Source organism: Cloeon dipterum, chromosome 1 (genome assembly GCF_949628265.1).
Source record: "Cloeon dipterum chromosome 1, ieCloDipt1.1, whole genome shotgun sequence".
Classification (NCBI taxonomy): Eukaryota; Metazoa; Arthropoda; class Insecta; order Ephemeroptera; family Baetidae; genus Cloeon; species Cloeon dipterum.
The window spans coordinates 3,419,164-3,433,175 of record NC_088786.1 but is presented as its reverse complement, the minus strand read 5'-3'; the positions used below and the strand labels follow the sequence as shown (position 1 = coordinate 3,433,175).

Sequence of the window (14,012 nt, the reverse complement as noted above, 5' to 3'; positions counted from 1 at the left end):
TCAAAGTCCAGATTGAGACCGCCGAGCGGGCGGCGACCACCGAGCGGGCGGCAACCGCCGGACGGGGGCACCTCGAGCGGGCGAGGAACGCCGAGCGGGCGGCGACCACCGGACGGGGGCGCCTCGAGCGGGCGGCGACCGCCGGGCGGGCGGCGACCGCCGGACGGGGGCGCCTCGAGCGGGCGAGGAACGCCGAGCGGGCGGCGACCACCGGACGGGGGCGCCTCGAGCGGGCGGCGACCGCCGGGCGGGCGGCGACCGCGGAACGGGCGGCGACCGCCGGACGGGGGCGCCTCGAGCGGGCGGCGACCGCCGAACGGGCGGCGACCGCCGGGCGGGCGGCGAGCGCCTCGAGCGGGCGGCGACCGCCGAGCGGGCGGCGACCGCCGAACGGGCGGCGACCGCCGAGCGGGCGGTGACCGCCGGATGGGGGCGCCTCGAGCGGGCGGCGAACGCCGAGCAGGCGGTGACCGCCGGATGGGGGCGCCTCGAGCGGGCGGCGAACGCCGGACGGGCGGCGACCGCCGGACGGGGGTTGCTCGAGCGGGCGGCGAACGCCGAGCGGGCGGCGAACGCCGAGCGGGCGGCGAACGCCGAGCGGGCGGCGAACGCCGAGCGGGCGGCGAACGCCGAGCGGGCGGCGACCGCCGGACGGGGGCTGCTCGAGCGGGCGGCGAACGCCGAGCGGGCGGCGACCGCCGGACGGGGGCTGCTCGAGCGGGCGGCGAACGCCGAGCGGGCGGCGAACGCCGAGCGGGCGGCGACCGCCGAGCGGGCGGCGACCGCCGGACGGGGGCTGCTCGAGCGGGCGGCGAACGCCAAGCGGGCGGCGAACGCCGAGCGGGCGGCGAACGCCGAGCGGGCGGCGAACGCCGAGCGGGCGGCGACCGCTGGACGGGCGGCGACCGCTGGACGGGCGGCGAACGCCGAGCGGGCGGCGAACGCCGAGCGGGCGGCGAACGCCGAGCGGGCGGCGAACGCCGAGCGGGCGGCGAACGCCGAGCGGGCGGCGAACGCCGAGCGGGCGGCGAACGCCGAGCGGGCGGCGAACGCCGAGCGGGCGGCGAACGCCGAGCGGGCGGCGACCGCTGGACGGGCGGCGAACGCCGAGCGGGCGGCGACCGCCGAGCGGGCGGCGACCGCCGAGCGGGCGGCGAACGCCGAGCGGGCGGCGAACGCCGAGCGGGCGGCGAACGCCGAGCGGGCGGCGAACGCCGAGCGGGCGGCGAACGCCGAGCGGGCGGCGAACGCCGAGCGGGCGGCGAACGCCGAGCGGGCGGCGAACGCCGAGCGGGCGGCGGCTGCGAAATGGCGAGCGGCGGGGTCGGAGAGGTGGGCGGCGTTGAAAAATTCGCGAAAAGTTGGGCCGATGACGAGCTCAGGGTAGCACACCCTGAGAAAGGTTGTCAGGGTGGTTCAGGTGGGAGGGCTGGTCGAGAGGATTCGAAAGAGACTTCGCGGATCGAAATCCGCCTGCGCGTTAAAATTCTGAAGAAGAATTACGTTCCTGGCGGCAAAAAAAACAGCTTGCGTGCGGCGAGCTGTGCGGCAGCGAACGAAACAAAGTGTATGCAGGGCTAAGTGCGGCGAAAGCGTTGGAAAAAGCGCGAAAAGTCGGGCCGATGACGATCTCAGGGTGGCCTACCCTGAGAAAAGGTCGTCAGGGTAGCTCAGGTTTCAGGGCTGGTCGAGACGAATCGAAAGAGACCTGGCGGGTCGAAATCGGTCCAGCGGTTGAATTGATGCGAATTGACGGCCGTCGCCGTGCACACACGCTCGAGTGCAGAAAGCACGAAAATAAAGAAAAATGCCAATTTTAATTTTTCTATGGGCAGTACGAGGCTCAAATTTGGTTTGCACACCGGCAGCACGAATGTGGATGCTGCGGATTCGTAACGATCTCGATTCGGGTCGATCCGTGGGAAATTTGGCGAATTTTCCAATTTGGCGTGTTGCGCTTATGGCGGAAGTGCAAAAAACCACGTTTTTCCGATTTCAAAAGTTTTCAGCGGTCCGAGTTTTCCGCGGATCGGGTCGAAATTGGTCTCAAAATGACCGCAGATAAATTATCTTTAATTGACATTTGTGGCATGTCGAAATCTTGTCCCGGAAAATTTCCACGATTTTCCAAAGGTGAAAAACACCCTAAAAAAAGGGTTAATTCGACTTTAAAAAAATTTGGAACCATATATTTTTTTTAAAATTGCATCAAATGTTCCTCAGTAAGTGCCTTGCAAGTGGGCATGCTCGAAAAATTTTTCTACGAGCGGGTTAAGGCAGAAAACGCGCTTGAAAATGCGAGATTTTAAGTTTGATGAAAATTCGCAACTTCAAAGTCGCGCGGTTTCTCCAAAAATGCTCGGATTTTGCAAAACCGGGCATGCCCAGATGCGCGCCGCCAAACCAAATTTTTCGGTGCCTCAAAATCCGTTCGCGGTCCCACGGGGCCCCGGCGAGGCCCCGAAAACCGAAATTGTGGAATGTCCATTTCGCGTTTTTTCCACTTTAAAAGGGAATAACTTTGCGCCTGTTCGTGCTACGATCAAAAATCGGTGTTCTGCGTGTTCGCCGCGAAATTCTGCATAGGATCGAAACCGCCGCCACCCCCGTCCTCCCCCTGCAACCTCCGTCGCCGAAAAATGCCTGTAAAAAGTGTTTTTTCGGTTTTATTTTTTTATTAATTCGCCTATGGGCAAGATGGCGGTTTTGCCCATCGGAATCTCGGTTGTGCACCCCCCCGCGTCGACCACCCGGGTTTGGGGGTGGTCGGGGCCGAATTGCCGATTTTTTTACACAGGAAGATAGGGACGCCTCCTACGTCGGGGGCCCCTGCGGGGCCCCTACGGGCCCGGCGGGCGGCTCCTCGGGGGTTCCTCGGCCACTCGGGGGGCGGGTCCGGAAACCGCCCTCGGACCGAATTGATTCGGAAAACGCCTCAAACCGTCGCGTATTAGTATGGTAGAACAAGCGTTGCACGCTTGGCGCTGCGCGCGCCGACGGCCGCTTCGCGGCCGCCCTCCGGGCCTCCGGCCCTCCCGGCTGCGCGCGCCGCGGGGACCTCCGGTCCCCGCGGCGCCTGCCGCCCTGCGGGCGCGTGACGACCGAGGCGGGCGGGCAGAACGTTCGCAAGGTGTTTATCCTTGGCATTTGTCGCGAATCGCGTCGAGAGTCTGCGAAATGACGAGCGGTGGGGTCCAAAAGGTGGGCGGCGTTGAAAAAATCGCGAAAAGTTGGTCCCGGGCGGCGCTCAGGTCGGGCTACCCTGAGAAAGGTCCTCAGGGTGGGTCAGGTTGAAGGGCTCGTCGAGTGGGTTCGAAAGAGACATCGTGGGTCCAAATCCGCCTGCGCGTTCAAATTCTGAAGAATTACGTTCTTGGCGGCAAAGCAAAACTGAGCTTCCGACCGTCGATTCGTGCGGCAGCGAACGAAACTGCGTGTCTGCGGGGCTACGTGCGACGACTGCGTTGGAAAAATCTCGAAAAGTCGGGCCGATGACGAACTCAGGGTGACCTACCCTGAGGAAGGTTGTCAGGGTGGTTCAGGTGGGAGGGCTGTTCTAGAGGATTCGAAAGAGACCCTGCAAGTCAAAATCCGCCTGCGCGTTCAAATTCTGAAGGAAAACTGTCTTTGCGGCAGAGCGAAATCGAGCTTGCGTACGGCGAGCTGGACGGCAGCGAACGAAACTGCGTGTCTGCGGGGCTACGTGCGGCGACTGCGTTGGAAAAATCGCGAAAAGTGGGGCCGATGACGATCTCAGGGTGGTCTACCCTGAGAAAAAGGTCGTCAGGGTAGCTCAGGTTTCAGGGCTGGTCGAGACGAATCGAAAGAGACCTGGCGGGTCGAAATCGGTGCAGCGGTTGAATTGATGCGAATTGACGGCCGTCGCTGTGCACACACGCTCGCGTGCCGAAAGCACGAAAATAAAGAAAAATGCCAATTTTAATTTTTCTATGGGCAGTACGAGGCTCAAATTTGGTTTGGACACCGGCGGCACGAATGCCGATGCTGCGGATTCGCACTCGATTCCGGTCGATCCGTGGGAAATTTGGCGAATTTTCCAATTTGGCGTGTTGCGCTTATGGCGGAAGTGCAAAAAACCACGTTTTTCCGATTTCAAAAGTTTTCAGCGGTCCGAGTTTTCCGCGGATCGGCTCGAAATTGGTCTCAAAATGACCGCAGATAAATTATCTTTAATTGACATTTGTGGCATGTCGAAATCTTGTCCCGGAAAATTTACACGATTTTCCAAAGTGGAAAAACCCGTAAAAAAGGGTTAAATTGAAAATAAATGGAAAACGTGACGGTTATAATTTTTAAAATTCATGCCAAAATGTTCCCCAGTTAGTGCCCTGCAACTGGGCATAGGTGTCATATCTGGGAAAACTCTGGTTTTGGCGGAAATCGCGATTGAATTTCAAAAATTTTGACTTTGGCGAAAATTCGCAACTTCAAAGTCGCGCGGATTCTCGAAAAATGCTCGGATTTTGCAAACCCGGGTATGCCCAGATGCGCGCTGCCGAGGCGGATTTTTTGGTGCCTCAAAATCCGTCCTGGGTCCCACGGGGCCCCGGCTAGGCCCCGAAAACCGAAATTGTGGAATGTCCATTTCGCGTTTTTTCCACTTTAAATGGGAATAACTCTGCGCCTGTTTGTGCTACGATCAAAAACCGGTGTTCTGCGTGTTCGCCGCAAAATTCTGCATCGAATCGAAACCGCCGCCACCCCCGTCCACCCCCTTCAACCCCCGTTGCCGCAAAATGCCTGTAAAAAGTGTTTTTTCGGTTTTATTTTTTTATTAATTCACCTATGGGCAAGATGGCGGTTTTGCCCATCGGAATCTCGGTTTGGCACGCCCCCGCGTCGACCAACCGGGTTTGGCGGCGATCGGGGCCGAATTGCCGATTTTTTTACATTGGGAGATAGGGAAGCGCCCCACGTCGGGGGCTCCTGCGGGGCCCCTATGGGACCGAAGGCAAAACCCTCCGGGGGATCTTTGCCACTCTGGGGCCGGGTCCGGAAACCGCCCTCGGCCATAGCAGTTTCCAAAAATCCTTGCACGCATCGCGTATTAGTATAGTAGAACAAGCGTTGCACGCTTGGCGCTGCGCGCGCCGACGGCCGCTTCGCGGCCGCCCTCCGGGCCTCCGGCCCTCCCGGCTGCGCGCGCCGCGGGGACCTCCGGTCCCCGCGGCGCCTGCCGCCCTGCGGGCGCGTGACGACCGAGGCGGGCGGGCGGGCAGAACGTTCGCGAGGTGTTTATCCTTGGCATTTGTCGCGAATCGCGTCGAGAGTCTGCGAAGTGGCGAGCGGCGGGGTCGGAGAGGTCGGCGGCGTTGAAAAAAATCGCGAAAAGTTGGTCCCGGGCGGATTTCAGGTCGGTTACCCTGAGAAAGGTCCTCAGGGTGGGTGAGGTTGAAGGGCGCGACGAGAGGGTTCGAAAGAGACCTCGTGGGTCGAAATCCGCCTGCGCGTTCAAATTCTGAAGAATTACGTTCTTTGCGGCAAAGTAAAACCGAACTTCCGACCGTCGATCTGTGCGGCAGCGAACGAAACTGCGTGTCTGCGGGGCTACGTGCGGCGACTGCGTTGGAAAAATCACGAAAAGTCGGGCCGATGACGATCTCAGGGTGGCCTACCCTGAGAAAAGGTCATCAGGTGGGAGGGCTGGTCGAGAGGATTCGAAAGAGACCTCGTGGGTCCAAATCCGCCTGCGCGTTAAAATTCTAGAGGAAAACCGTCTTTGCGGCGGAGTGAAACTAAACTTCGGAGCGTCGTTCTGCGCGGCAGCGAACGAAACCGCGTGTCTGAAGTTCTAAGTGCGGCGAAAGCGTTGGAAAAATCAAGAAAGGTCGGGCGGATGACGAGCTCAGGGTGACCTACCCTCAGGAAGGTTGTCAGGGCGGTTCAGGTGGGAGGGCTGTCGTGCGGATTCGAAAGAGACCTCGTGGATCGAAATCCGCCTGCGCGTTAAAATTCTGAAGAAAAACGTTCTTGGCGGCGGAGTAAAACCGAGCTTCCGACCGTCGATCTGGGCGGCAACAAACGAATCCGCGTATTTGTAGTTCTAAGTGCGGCGAAAGCGTTGAAAAAATCAAGAAAAGTTGGGCCGATGACGAGCTCAGGGTGGAACACCCTGAGGAAGGTTGTCAGGGTGGTTCAGGTGGGAGGGCTGGTTGAGCGGATTCGAAAGAGACCTCGTGGATCGAAATCCGCCTGCGCGTTCAAATTCTAGAGGAAAACCGTCTTTGCGGCCGAGTGAAATCGAGCTTGCGTACGGCGAGCTGGGCGGCAGCAAACGAAACCGCGTGTCTGCGGGGCTAAATGCTGCAAAAGCGTTGAAAAAATGAAGAAAAGTCGGGCGGAAGATGATCTCAGGGTAGCACACCCTGAGAAAGGGTGTCAGGGTGGTTCAGGTGGGAGGGCTGGTCGATAGGATTCGAAAGAGACCTTGCAAGTCAAAGTCCGCCTGCGCGTTAAAATTCTAGAGAAAAACGTTCTTGGCGGCGGAGTAAAACCGAGCTTCAGACCGTCGATCCGTGCGGCAGCAAACGAAACCACGTGTCTTGAGGGCTAAGTGCGGCGGCGGCGTTGAAAAAATCGAGAAATGTTGGGCGGATGACGAGCTCAGGGTGGCCTACCCTGAGAAAAGGTCGTCAGGTGGGAGCGCTGGTCGAGAGGATTCGAAAGAGACCTCGCAAGTCAAAATCCGCCTGCGCGTTCAAATTCTGAAGAAAAAAGTTCTTGGCGGCGGAGGGAAACCGAGCTTCCGACCGTCGATCCGTGCGGCGGCGAACGAAACAAAGTGTATGCAGGGCTACGTGCGGCGACTGCGTTTGAAAAATCACGAAAAGTCGGGCCGATGACGATCTCAGGGTGGCCTACCCTGAGAAAAGGTCGTCAGGGTAGCTCAGGTTTGAGGGCTGGCCGAGACGAATCGAAAGAGACCTGGCGGGTCGAAATCGGTCCAGCGGTTGAATTGATGCGAATTGACGGCCGTCGCTGTGCACACACGCTCGAGTGCAGAAAGCACGAAAATAAAGAAAAATGCCAATTTTAATTTTTCTATGGGCAGCACGAGGCTCAAATTTGGTTTGCAGACCGGCAGCACGAATGCGGATGCTGCGGATTCGCAACGATCTCGATTCGGGTCGATCCGTGGGAAATTTGGCGAATTTTCCAATTTGGCGTGTTGCGCTTATGGCGGAAGTGCGAAAAACCACGTTTTTCCGATTTCAAAAGTTTTCAGCGGTCCGAGTTTTCCGCGGATCGGCTCGAAATTGGTCTCAAAATGACCGCAGATAAATTCTGCGTAAATTGATCGCTGGGTTTTTCGAAATCTGGTCCCGGAAAATTTCCACGATTTTCCAAAGTCAAAAAACCCGTAAAAAAGGGTTAAATTGAAGATAAATGGAAAACGTGACGGTTATAATTTTTAAAATTCATGCCAAAATGTTCCCCAGTTAGTGCCCTGCAACTGGGCATAGGTGTCATATCTGGGAAAACTCTGGTTTTGGCGGAAATCGCGATTGAATTTCAAAAATTTTGACTTTGGCGAAAATTCGCAACTTCAAAGTCGCGCGGATTCTCGAAAAATGCTCGGATTTTGCAAAACCACATATGCCCAGATGCGCGCTGCCGAACCAAATTTTTTGGTGCCTCAAAGTCCGTCCTGGGTCCCACGGGGCCCGGGCTAGGCCCCGAAAACCGAAATTGTGGAATGTCCATTTCGCGTTTTTTCCACTTTAAAAGGGAATAACTTTGCGCCTGTTCGTGCTACGATCAAAAACCGGTGTTCTGCGTGTTCGCCGCAAAATTCTGAATAAGATCGAACCCGCCGCCACCCCCGTCCACCCCCTGCAACCCCCGGTGCCTCAAAATGCGTGTAAAAAGTGTTTTTTCGGTTTTATTTTTTTATTAATTCGCCTATGGGAATGATGGCGGTTTTGCCCATCGGAATCTCGGTTGTGCACCCCCCCGCGTCGGCCACCCGGGTTCGGGGGTGATCGGTGCCGAATTGCCGATTTTTTTACATTGGAAGATAGGGAAGCGCCCCACGTCGGGGGCCCCTGCGGGGCCCCTACGGGACCGAAGGCAAAACCCTCCGGGGGACCTCGGCCACTCTGGGGGCGGGTCCGGAAACCGCCCCCGCCCATAGCAGTTTCCAAAAAAGCTTGCACGCGTCGCGTATTAGTATAGTAGAACAAGCGTTTCACGCTTGGCGCTGCGCGCGCCGACGGCCGCTTCGCGGCCGCCGTACGGGCCTTTGGCCCTCCCGGCTGCGAGCGCCGCGGGGACCTCCGGTCCCCGCGGCGCCTGCCGCCCTGCGGGCGCGTGACGACCGAGGCGGGCGGGCAGAACGTTCGCAGGACTTTCGATCCTTGCAATTTTTCGCGAATCGCGTCGAGAGTCTGCGAAGTGGCGAGCTGCGGGGTCGGAGAGGTGGGCGGCGTTGAAAAATTCGCGAAAAGTTGGTCCCGGGCGGATTTCAGGTCGGGCTACCCTGAGAAAGGACCTCGGGTTGGGTCAGGTTGAAGGGCTCGTCGAGAGGATTCGAAAGAGACCTCGTGGGTCGAAATCCGCCTGCGCGTTAAAATTCTGAAGGAAAACCGTCTTGGCGGCCGAGCGAAACCGAGCTTCCGACCGTCGATCTGTGCGGCGGCGAACGAAACTGCGTGTCTGCGGGTCTAAATGCTGCAAAAGCGTTGAAAAAATCAAGAAAAGTGCGGCCGATGACGATCTCAGGGTAGCTCACCTTGGGAAAGGTTGTCAGGGTGATTGAAGTGGGAGGGCTGTTCAAAAGGATTCGAAAGAGACCTCGTAAGTCAAAATCCGCCTGCGCGTTCAAATTTTCAAGAAAATCGTTCTTGGCGGCAAAGTAAAACATAGCTTGGGAGCGTCGGTCTGTGCGGCAGCGAAAGAAACCGCGTGTCTGAAGTTTTAAGTGCGGCGGCGGCGTTGAAAAATTAAGAAAAGTCGGGCGGATGACGATCTCAGGGTGACCTACCCTGAGAAAGGTTGTCAGGGTGGTCCAGGTGAGAGGGCTGGTCGCGAGGATTCGAAAGAGACCTTGCAAGTCAAAATCCGCCTGCGCGTTAAAATTCTGAAGAATTACGTTCTTGGCGGCGGAGTAAAACGACGCTTGCGTGCGGCGATCTGGGCGGCAGCGAACGAATCCCTGTGTTTGCGGGTCTAAGTGCGGCGACGGCGTTGGAAAAATCAAGAAAAGTCGGGCGGATGACGAGCTCAGGGTGACCTACCCTGAGTAAGGTTGGCAGGGTCGTTCAGCAGGGAGCGCTGGTTGAGAGGATTCGAAAGAGACATCGCGGGTCAAAATCCGCCTGCGCGTTAAAATTCTGAAGGAAAATCGTTCCTGGCGGCAGAGTAAAACGGAGCTTGCGTACGGCGAGCTGGGCGGCGGCGAATAAAACAAAGTGTATGCAGGGCTAAGTAAGGTGGCGGCGTTTGAAGAAATCAAGAAAAGTCGGGCGGATGACGATCTCAGGGTAGCACACCCTGAGAAAGGTTGTCAGGGCGGTTAAGGTGGGAGGGCTGTTCTAGAGGATTCGAAAGAGACCTCGCGCATCGAAATCCGCCTGCGCGTTAAAATTCTAGAGGAAAACCGTCTTGGCGGCGGAGTAAAACCGAGCTTCCGATTGTCGATCTGTGCGGCAGCGAACGAATACGCGTCTCTGCAGGTCTAAGTGCGGCGAAGGCGTTGAAAAAATCAAGAAAAGTCGGGCGGATGACGAGCTCAGGGTAGCTTACCCTGGGAAAGGGTGTCAGGATTGGTCAGGTGGGAGGTCTGGTCGAGAGGATTCAAAAGAGACCTCGCGGGTCAAAATCCGCCTGCGCGTTAAAATTCTGAAGGAAAACCGTCTTGGCGGCCGAGTGAAACCGAGCTTGCGTACGGCGAGCTGGGCGGCAGCGAACGAAACAAAGTGTATGCAGGGCTAAGTGCGGCGAAGGCGTTGAAAAAATCGCGAAAAGTTGGGCGGATGACGAGCTCAGGTTGACCTACCCTGAGAAAGGTTGTAAGGGTTGGTCAGGTGGGAGGGCTGTTCAAATGGATTCGAAAGAGACCTTGCAAGCCGAAATCCGCCTGCGCGTTAAAATTCTAGAGGAAAACCGTCTTGGCGGCCGCGTAAAACCGAGCTTCGGAGCGTCGATCCGTGCGGCAGCGAACGAAACCGCGTGTCTGCGGGTCTAAGTGCTGCAAAAGCGATGAAAAAATCAAGAAAAGTCGGGCGGATGACGAGCTCAGGGTAGCACACCCTGAGAAAGGTTGTCAGGTCGGTTCAGGTGGGAGGGCTGTTCTAGAGGATTCGAAAGAGACCTCGCGGATCGAAATCCGCCTGCGCGTTAAAATTCTGAAGGAAAACGTTCTTGGCGGCCGAGCGAAATCGAGCTTGCGTACGGCGAGCTGGGCGGCAGCAAACGAAACAAAGTGTCTGAAGTTCTAAGTGCGGCGAAGGCGTTGAAAAAATCAAGAAAAGTCGGGCGGATGACGATCTCAGGGTGGGTTACCCTGAGAAAAGGTCGTCAGGGTAGCTCAGGTTTCAGGGCTGGCCGAGACGAATCGAAAGAGAGCTCGCGGGTCGAAATCGGTGCAGCGGTTGAATTGATGCGAATTGACGGCCGTCGCTGTGCACACACGCTCGCGTGCAGAAAGCACGAAAATAAAGAAAAATGCCAATTTTAATTTTTCTATGGGCAGTACGAAGCTCAAATTTGGTTTGGACACCGGCAGCACGAATGCCGATGCTGCGGATTTGCAACGATCTCGATTCGGGTCGATCCGTGGGAAATTTGGCGAATTTTCCAATTTGGCGTGTTGCGCTTATGGCGGAAATGCAAAAAACCACGTTTTTCAGGTTTCAAAAGTTTTCAGCGGTCCGAGTTTTCCGCGGATCGGCTCGAAATTGGTCTCAAAATGACCGCAGATAAATTATCTTTAATTGACATTTGTGGCATGTCGAAATCTTGTCCCGGAAAATTTCCACGATTTTCCAAAGTGGAAAAAACCCGTAAAAAGGGGGTTAAATCGGCTTTGCTAAAATTGAGAACCATAATTTTTTTTTAAAATCGCTCAAAATGTTCCTCAGTCAGTGCCTAGGAAGTGGGATGGCGCCTGATAGCAACTAAATTCGAGTTTGCACGAAAATCGCGATTAAAAACGCAACATTTCGATTTTGGCGAAAATTTGCAACTTCAAAGTCGCGCAGTTTCGCTCGAGATGGTCAAATTTTGCAAAACCGCACATGCCCAGATGCGCGCCGCCGAGGCGCATTTTTTGGTGCCTCAAAGTCCGTCCGCGGTGCCACGGGGCCTTTGTCAGGCCCAGAAAACCGAAATTGTGGAATGTCCACTTTGCGTTTTTTCAACTTCAAAAATTAATAACTTTGCTCCTGTTTGTGCTACGATCGAAAACCGGTGTTCTCCGTGTTCGCCGCAAAATTCTGCGTAGGATAGACACCATCGCCGCCCCCATGCACCCCTTTGCAAAACTCCCCAATTCCCGTTTTCGAAAAATTTAGGCAAAAAACACCATTCTTGGCGGCGCCGTAGCGGAAAATCTGAACCGTAAATTTGGGTGAAACTCTCTGAGAATGAAGATCGACCCTTGCCTAGCTTTCACGGATAGGCGGCATCTCAGGGTAAAATCGGGTTTGTTGGGAAAATTGCGACGAAAAAGTTGGAAAAAATTAGGATTTTTGGAAAATTTCGGCCTCCAAAGCGGCGCCGCATTTCGAAAAATGCTCGGATTTTCAAAAACTTGGCATGCCCAGATGCGCGCTGCCAAACCGAATTTTTTGAGGCGTCAAAGTCCGTGATCGGGCCCACGGGGCCCCGGCGAGGCCCCGAAAACCGAAATTGTGGAATGTCCATTTCGCGTTTTTTACACTTTAAACGGGAATAACTTTGCGCCTGTTGGTGCTACGATCAAAAACCGGTGTTCTGCGTGTTCGCCGCAAAATTCTGAATAAGATCGAACCCGCCGCCACCCCCGTCCACCCCCTTCAACCCCCGTTGCCGCAAAATGCCTGTAAAAAGTGTTTTTTCGGTTTTATTTTTTTATTAATTCGCCTATGGGCAAGATGGCGGTTTTGCCCATGGGAATCTCGGTTTCGCACCCCCCCGCGTCGGCCACCCGGGTTTGGCGGCGATCGGGGCCGAATTGCCGATTTTTTTACATTGGGAGATAGGGATGCGTTTTACGTCGGGGGCCCCCCCGGGGCCCCTATGGGCCCGGCGGCAAAACTCTTTGGGCAGCCGGGGGCATCCGGGGAGGGGGTTCGGAAACCGCCCTCGGACATATTTGATTCCAAAATTTCCTCAAACCGTCGCGTATTAGTATAGAAGGAACAAGCGTTGCACGCTTGGCGCTGCGCGCGCCGACGGCCGCTTCGCGGCCGCCCTCCGGGCCTCCGGCCCTCCCGGCTGCGCGCGCCGCGGGGACCTCCGGTCCCCGCGGCGCCTGCCGCCCTGCGGGCGCGTGACGACCGAGGCGGGCGGGCAGAACGTTCGCGAGGTGTGAATCCTAGGCATTTGTCGCGAATCGCGTCGAGAGTCTGCGAAGTGGCGAGCGGTGGGGTCTGAGAGATCCTCGGCGTTAAAAAAAATCGCGAAAAGTTGGTCCCGGGCGGATTTCAGGTCGGTTACCCTGAGAAAGGTCCTCAGGGTGGGTGAGGTTGAAGGGCTCGACGAGAGGGTTCGAAAGAGACCTCGTGGGTCGAAATCCGCCTGCGCGTTCAAATTCTAGAGAGAACCCGTCTTGGCGGCGGAGCGAAATCGAGCTTCCGTGCGTCGATCTGGGCGGCAGCAAACGAAACCGCGTGTCTGAAGTTCTAAGTGTTGCAAAAGCGTTGAAAAAATCAAGAAAAGTCGGGCGGATGACGAGCTCAGGGTGGAACACCCTGAGGAAGGTTGTCAGGGTGGTTCAGGTGGGAGGGCTGGTTGTGCGGATTCGAAAGAGACCTCGCGGATCGAAATCCGCCTGCGCGTTAAAATTCTAGAGGAAATCCGTCTTGGCGGCGGAGTAAAACCGATCTTCCGACCGTCGATCTGTGCGGCGGCGATCGAATCCGCGTGTCTGAAGTTCTAAGTGTGGCGAAGGCGTACAAATAATTGAGAAAAGTCGGGCCGATGACGATCTCAGGGTAGCACACCCTGAGAAAGGTTGTCAGGTCGGTTCAGGTGGGAGGGCTGTTCTAGAGGATTCGAAAGAGACCTCGCAAGTCAAAGTCCGCCTGCGCGTTAAAATTCTAGAGAAAAACCGTCTTGGCGGCGGAGGAAAACCGAGCTTCGGAGCGTCGATCCGTGCGGCAGCGAACGAAATCGCGTGTCTGCAGTCCTAAGTGCGGCGACTGCGTTGAAAAAATCAAGAAAAGTCGGGCGGATGACGAGTTCAGGGTAGCACACCCTGAGAAAAGGTGTCAGGGTGGTTCAGGTGGGAGGGCTGTTCTAGAGGATTCCAAAGAGACGTCGCAAGTTAAAATCCGCCTGCGCGTTAAAATTCTCAAGAATTACGTTCTTGGCGGCGGATCGAAATCGAGCTTCGAAGCGTCGATCTGTGCGGCAGCAAACGAAACCGCGTGTCTGCGGGTCTAAATGCTGCAAAAGCGTTGAAAAAATCGCGAAAAGTCGGGCGGATGACGAGTTCAGGGTGGAACACCCTGAGAAAGGGTGTCAGGGTGGTTCAGTTGGGAGGGCTGGTCGATAGGATTCGAAAGAGACCTCGCAAGTCAAAATCCGCCTGCGCGTTAAAATTCTAGAGGAAAGCCGTCTTTGCGGCCGAGCGAAACCGAGCTTGCGTACGGCGAGCTGGGCGGCAGCGAACGAAACTTCGTGTCTGCGGGGCTACGTGCGGCGAAGGCGTTGAAAAAATCACGAAAAGTCGGGCCGATGACGAACACAGGGTGACCTACCCTGAGGAAGGTTGTCAGGGTGGTTCAGGTGGGAGGGCTTGTCTAGGCGAATCGAAAGAGACCTTGCAAGTCAAAATCCGCCTGCGC

General features: G+C 56.7%; 1 protein-coding gene across 1 annotated transcript; it reads right to left on the bottom strand.

Annotated features, from left to right (window-relative positions):
- Positions 1-9,321, bottom strand: LOC135934748 (uncharacterized). The gene is made up of 2 exons (XM_065476705.1): positions 9,258-9,321; positions 1-908 (listed from the first exon to the last, which is right to left on the bottom strand). Exons 1-2 carry the CDS (start codon positions 9,319-9,321, stop codon positions 1-3), a joined length of 972 nt encoding a protein of 323 aa, XP_065332777.1.
- Positions 9,322-14,012: the final 4,691 nt, after the last annotated feature.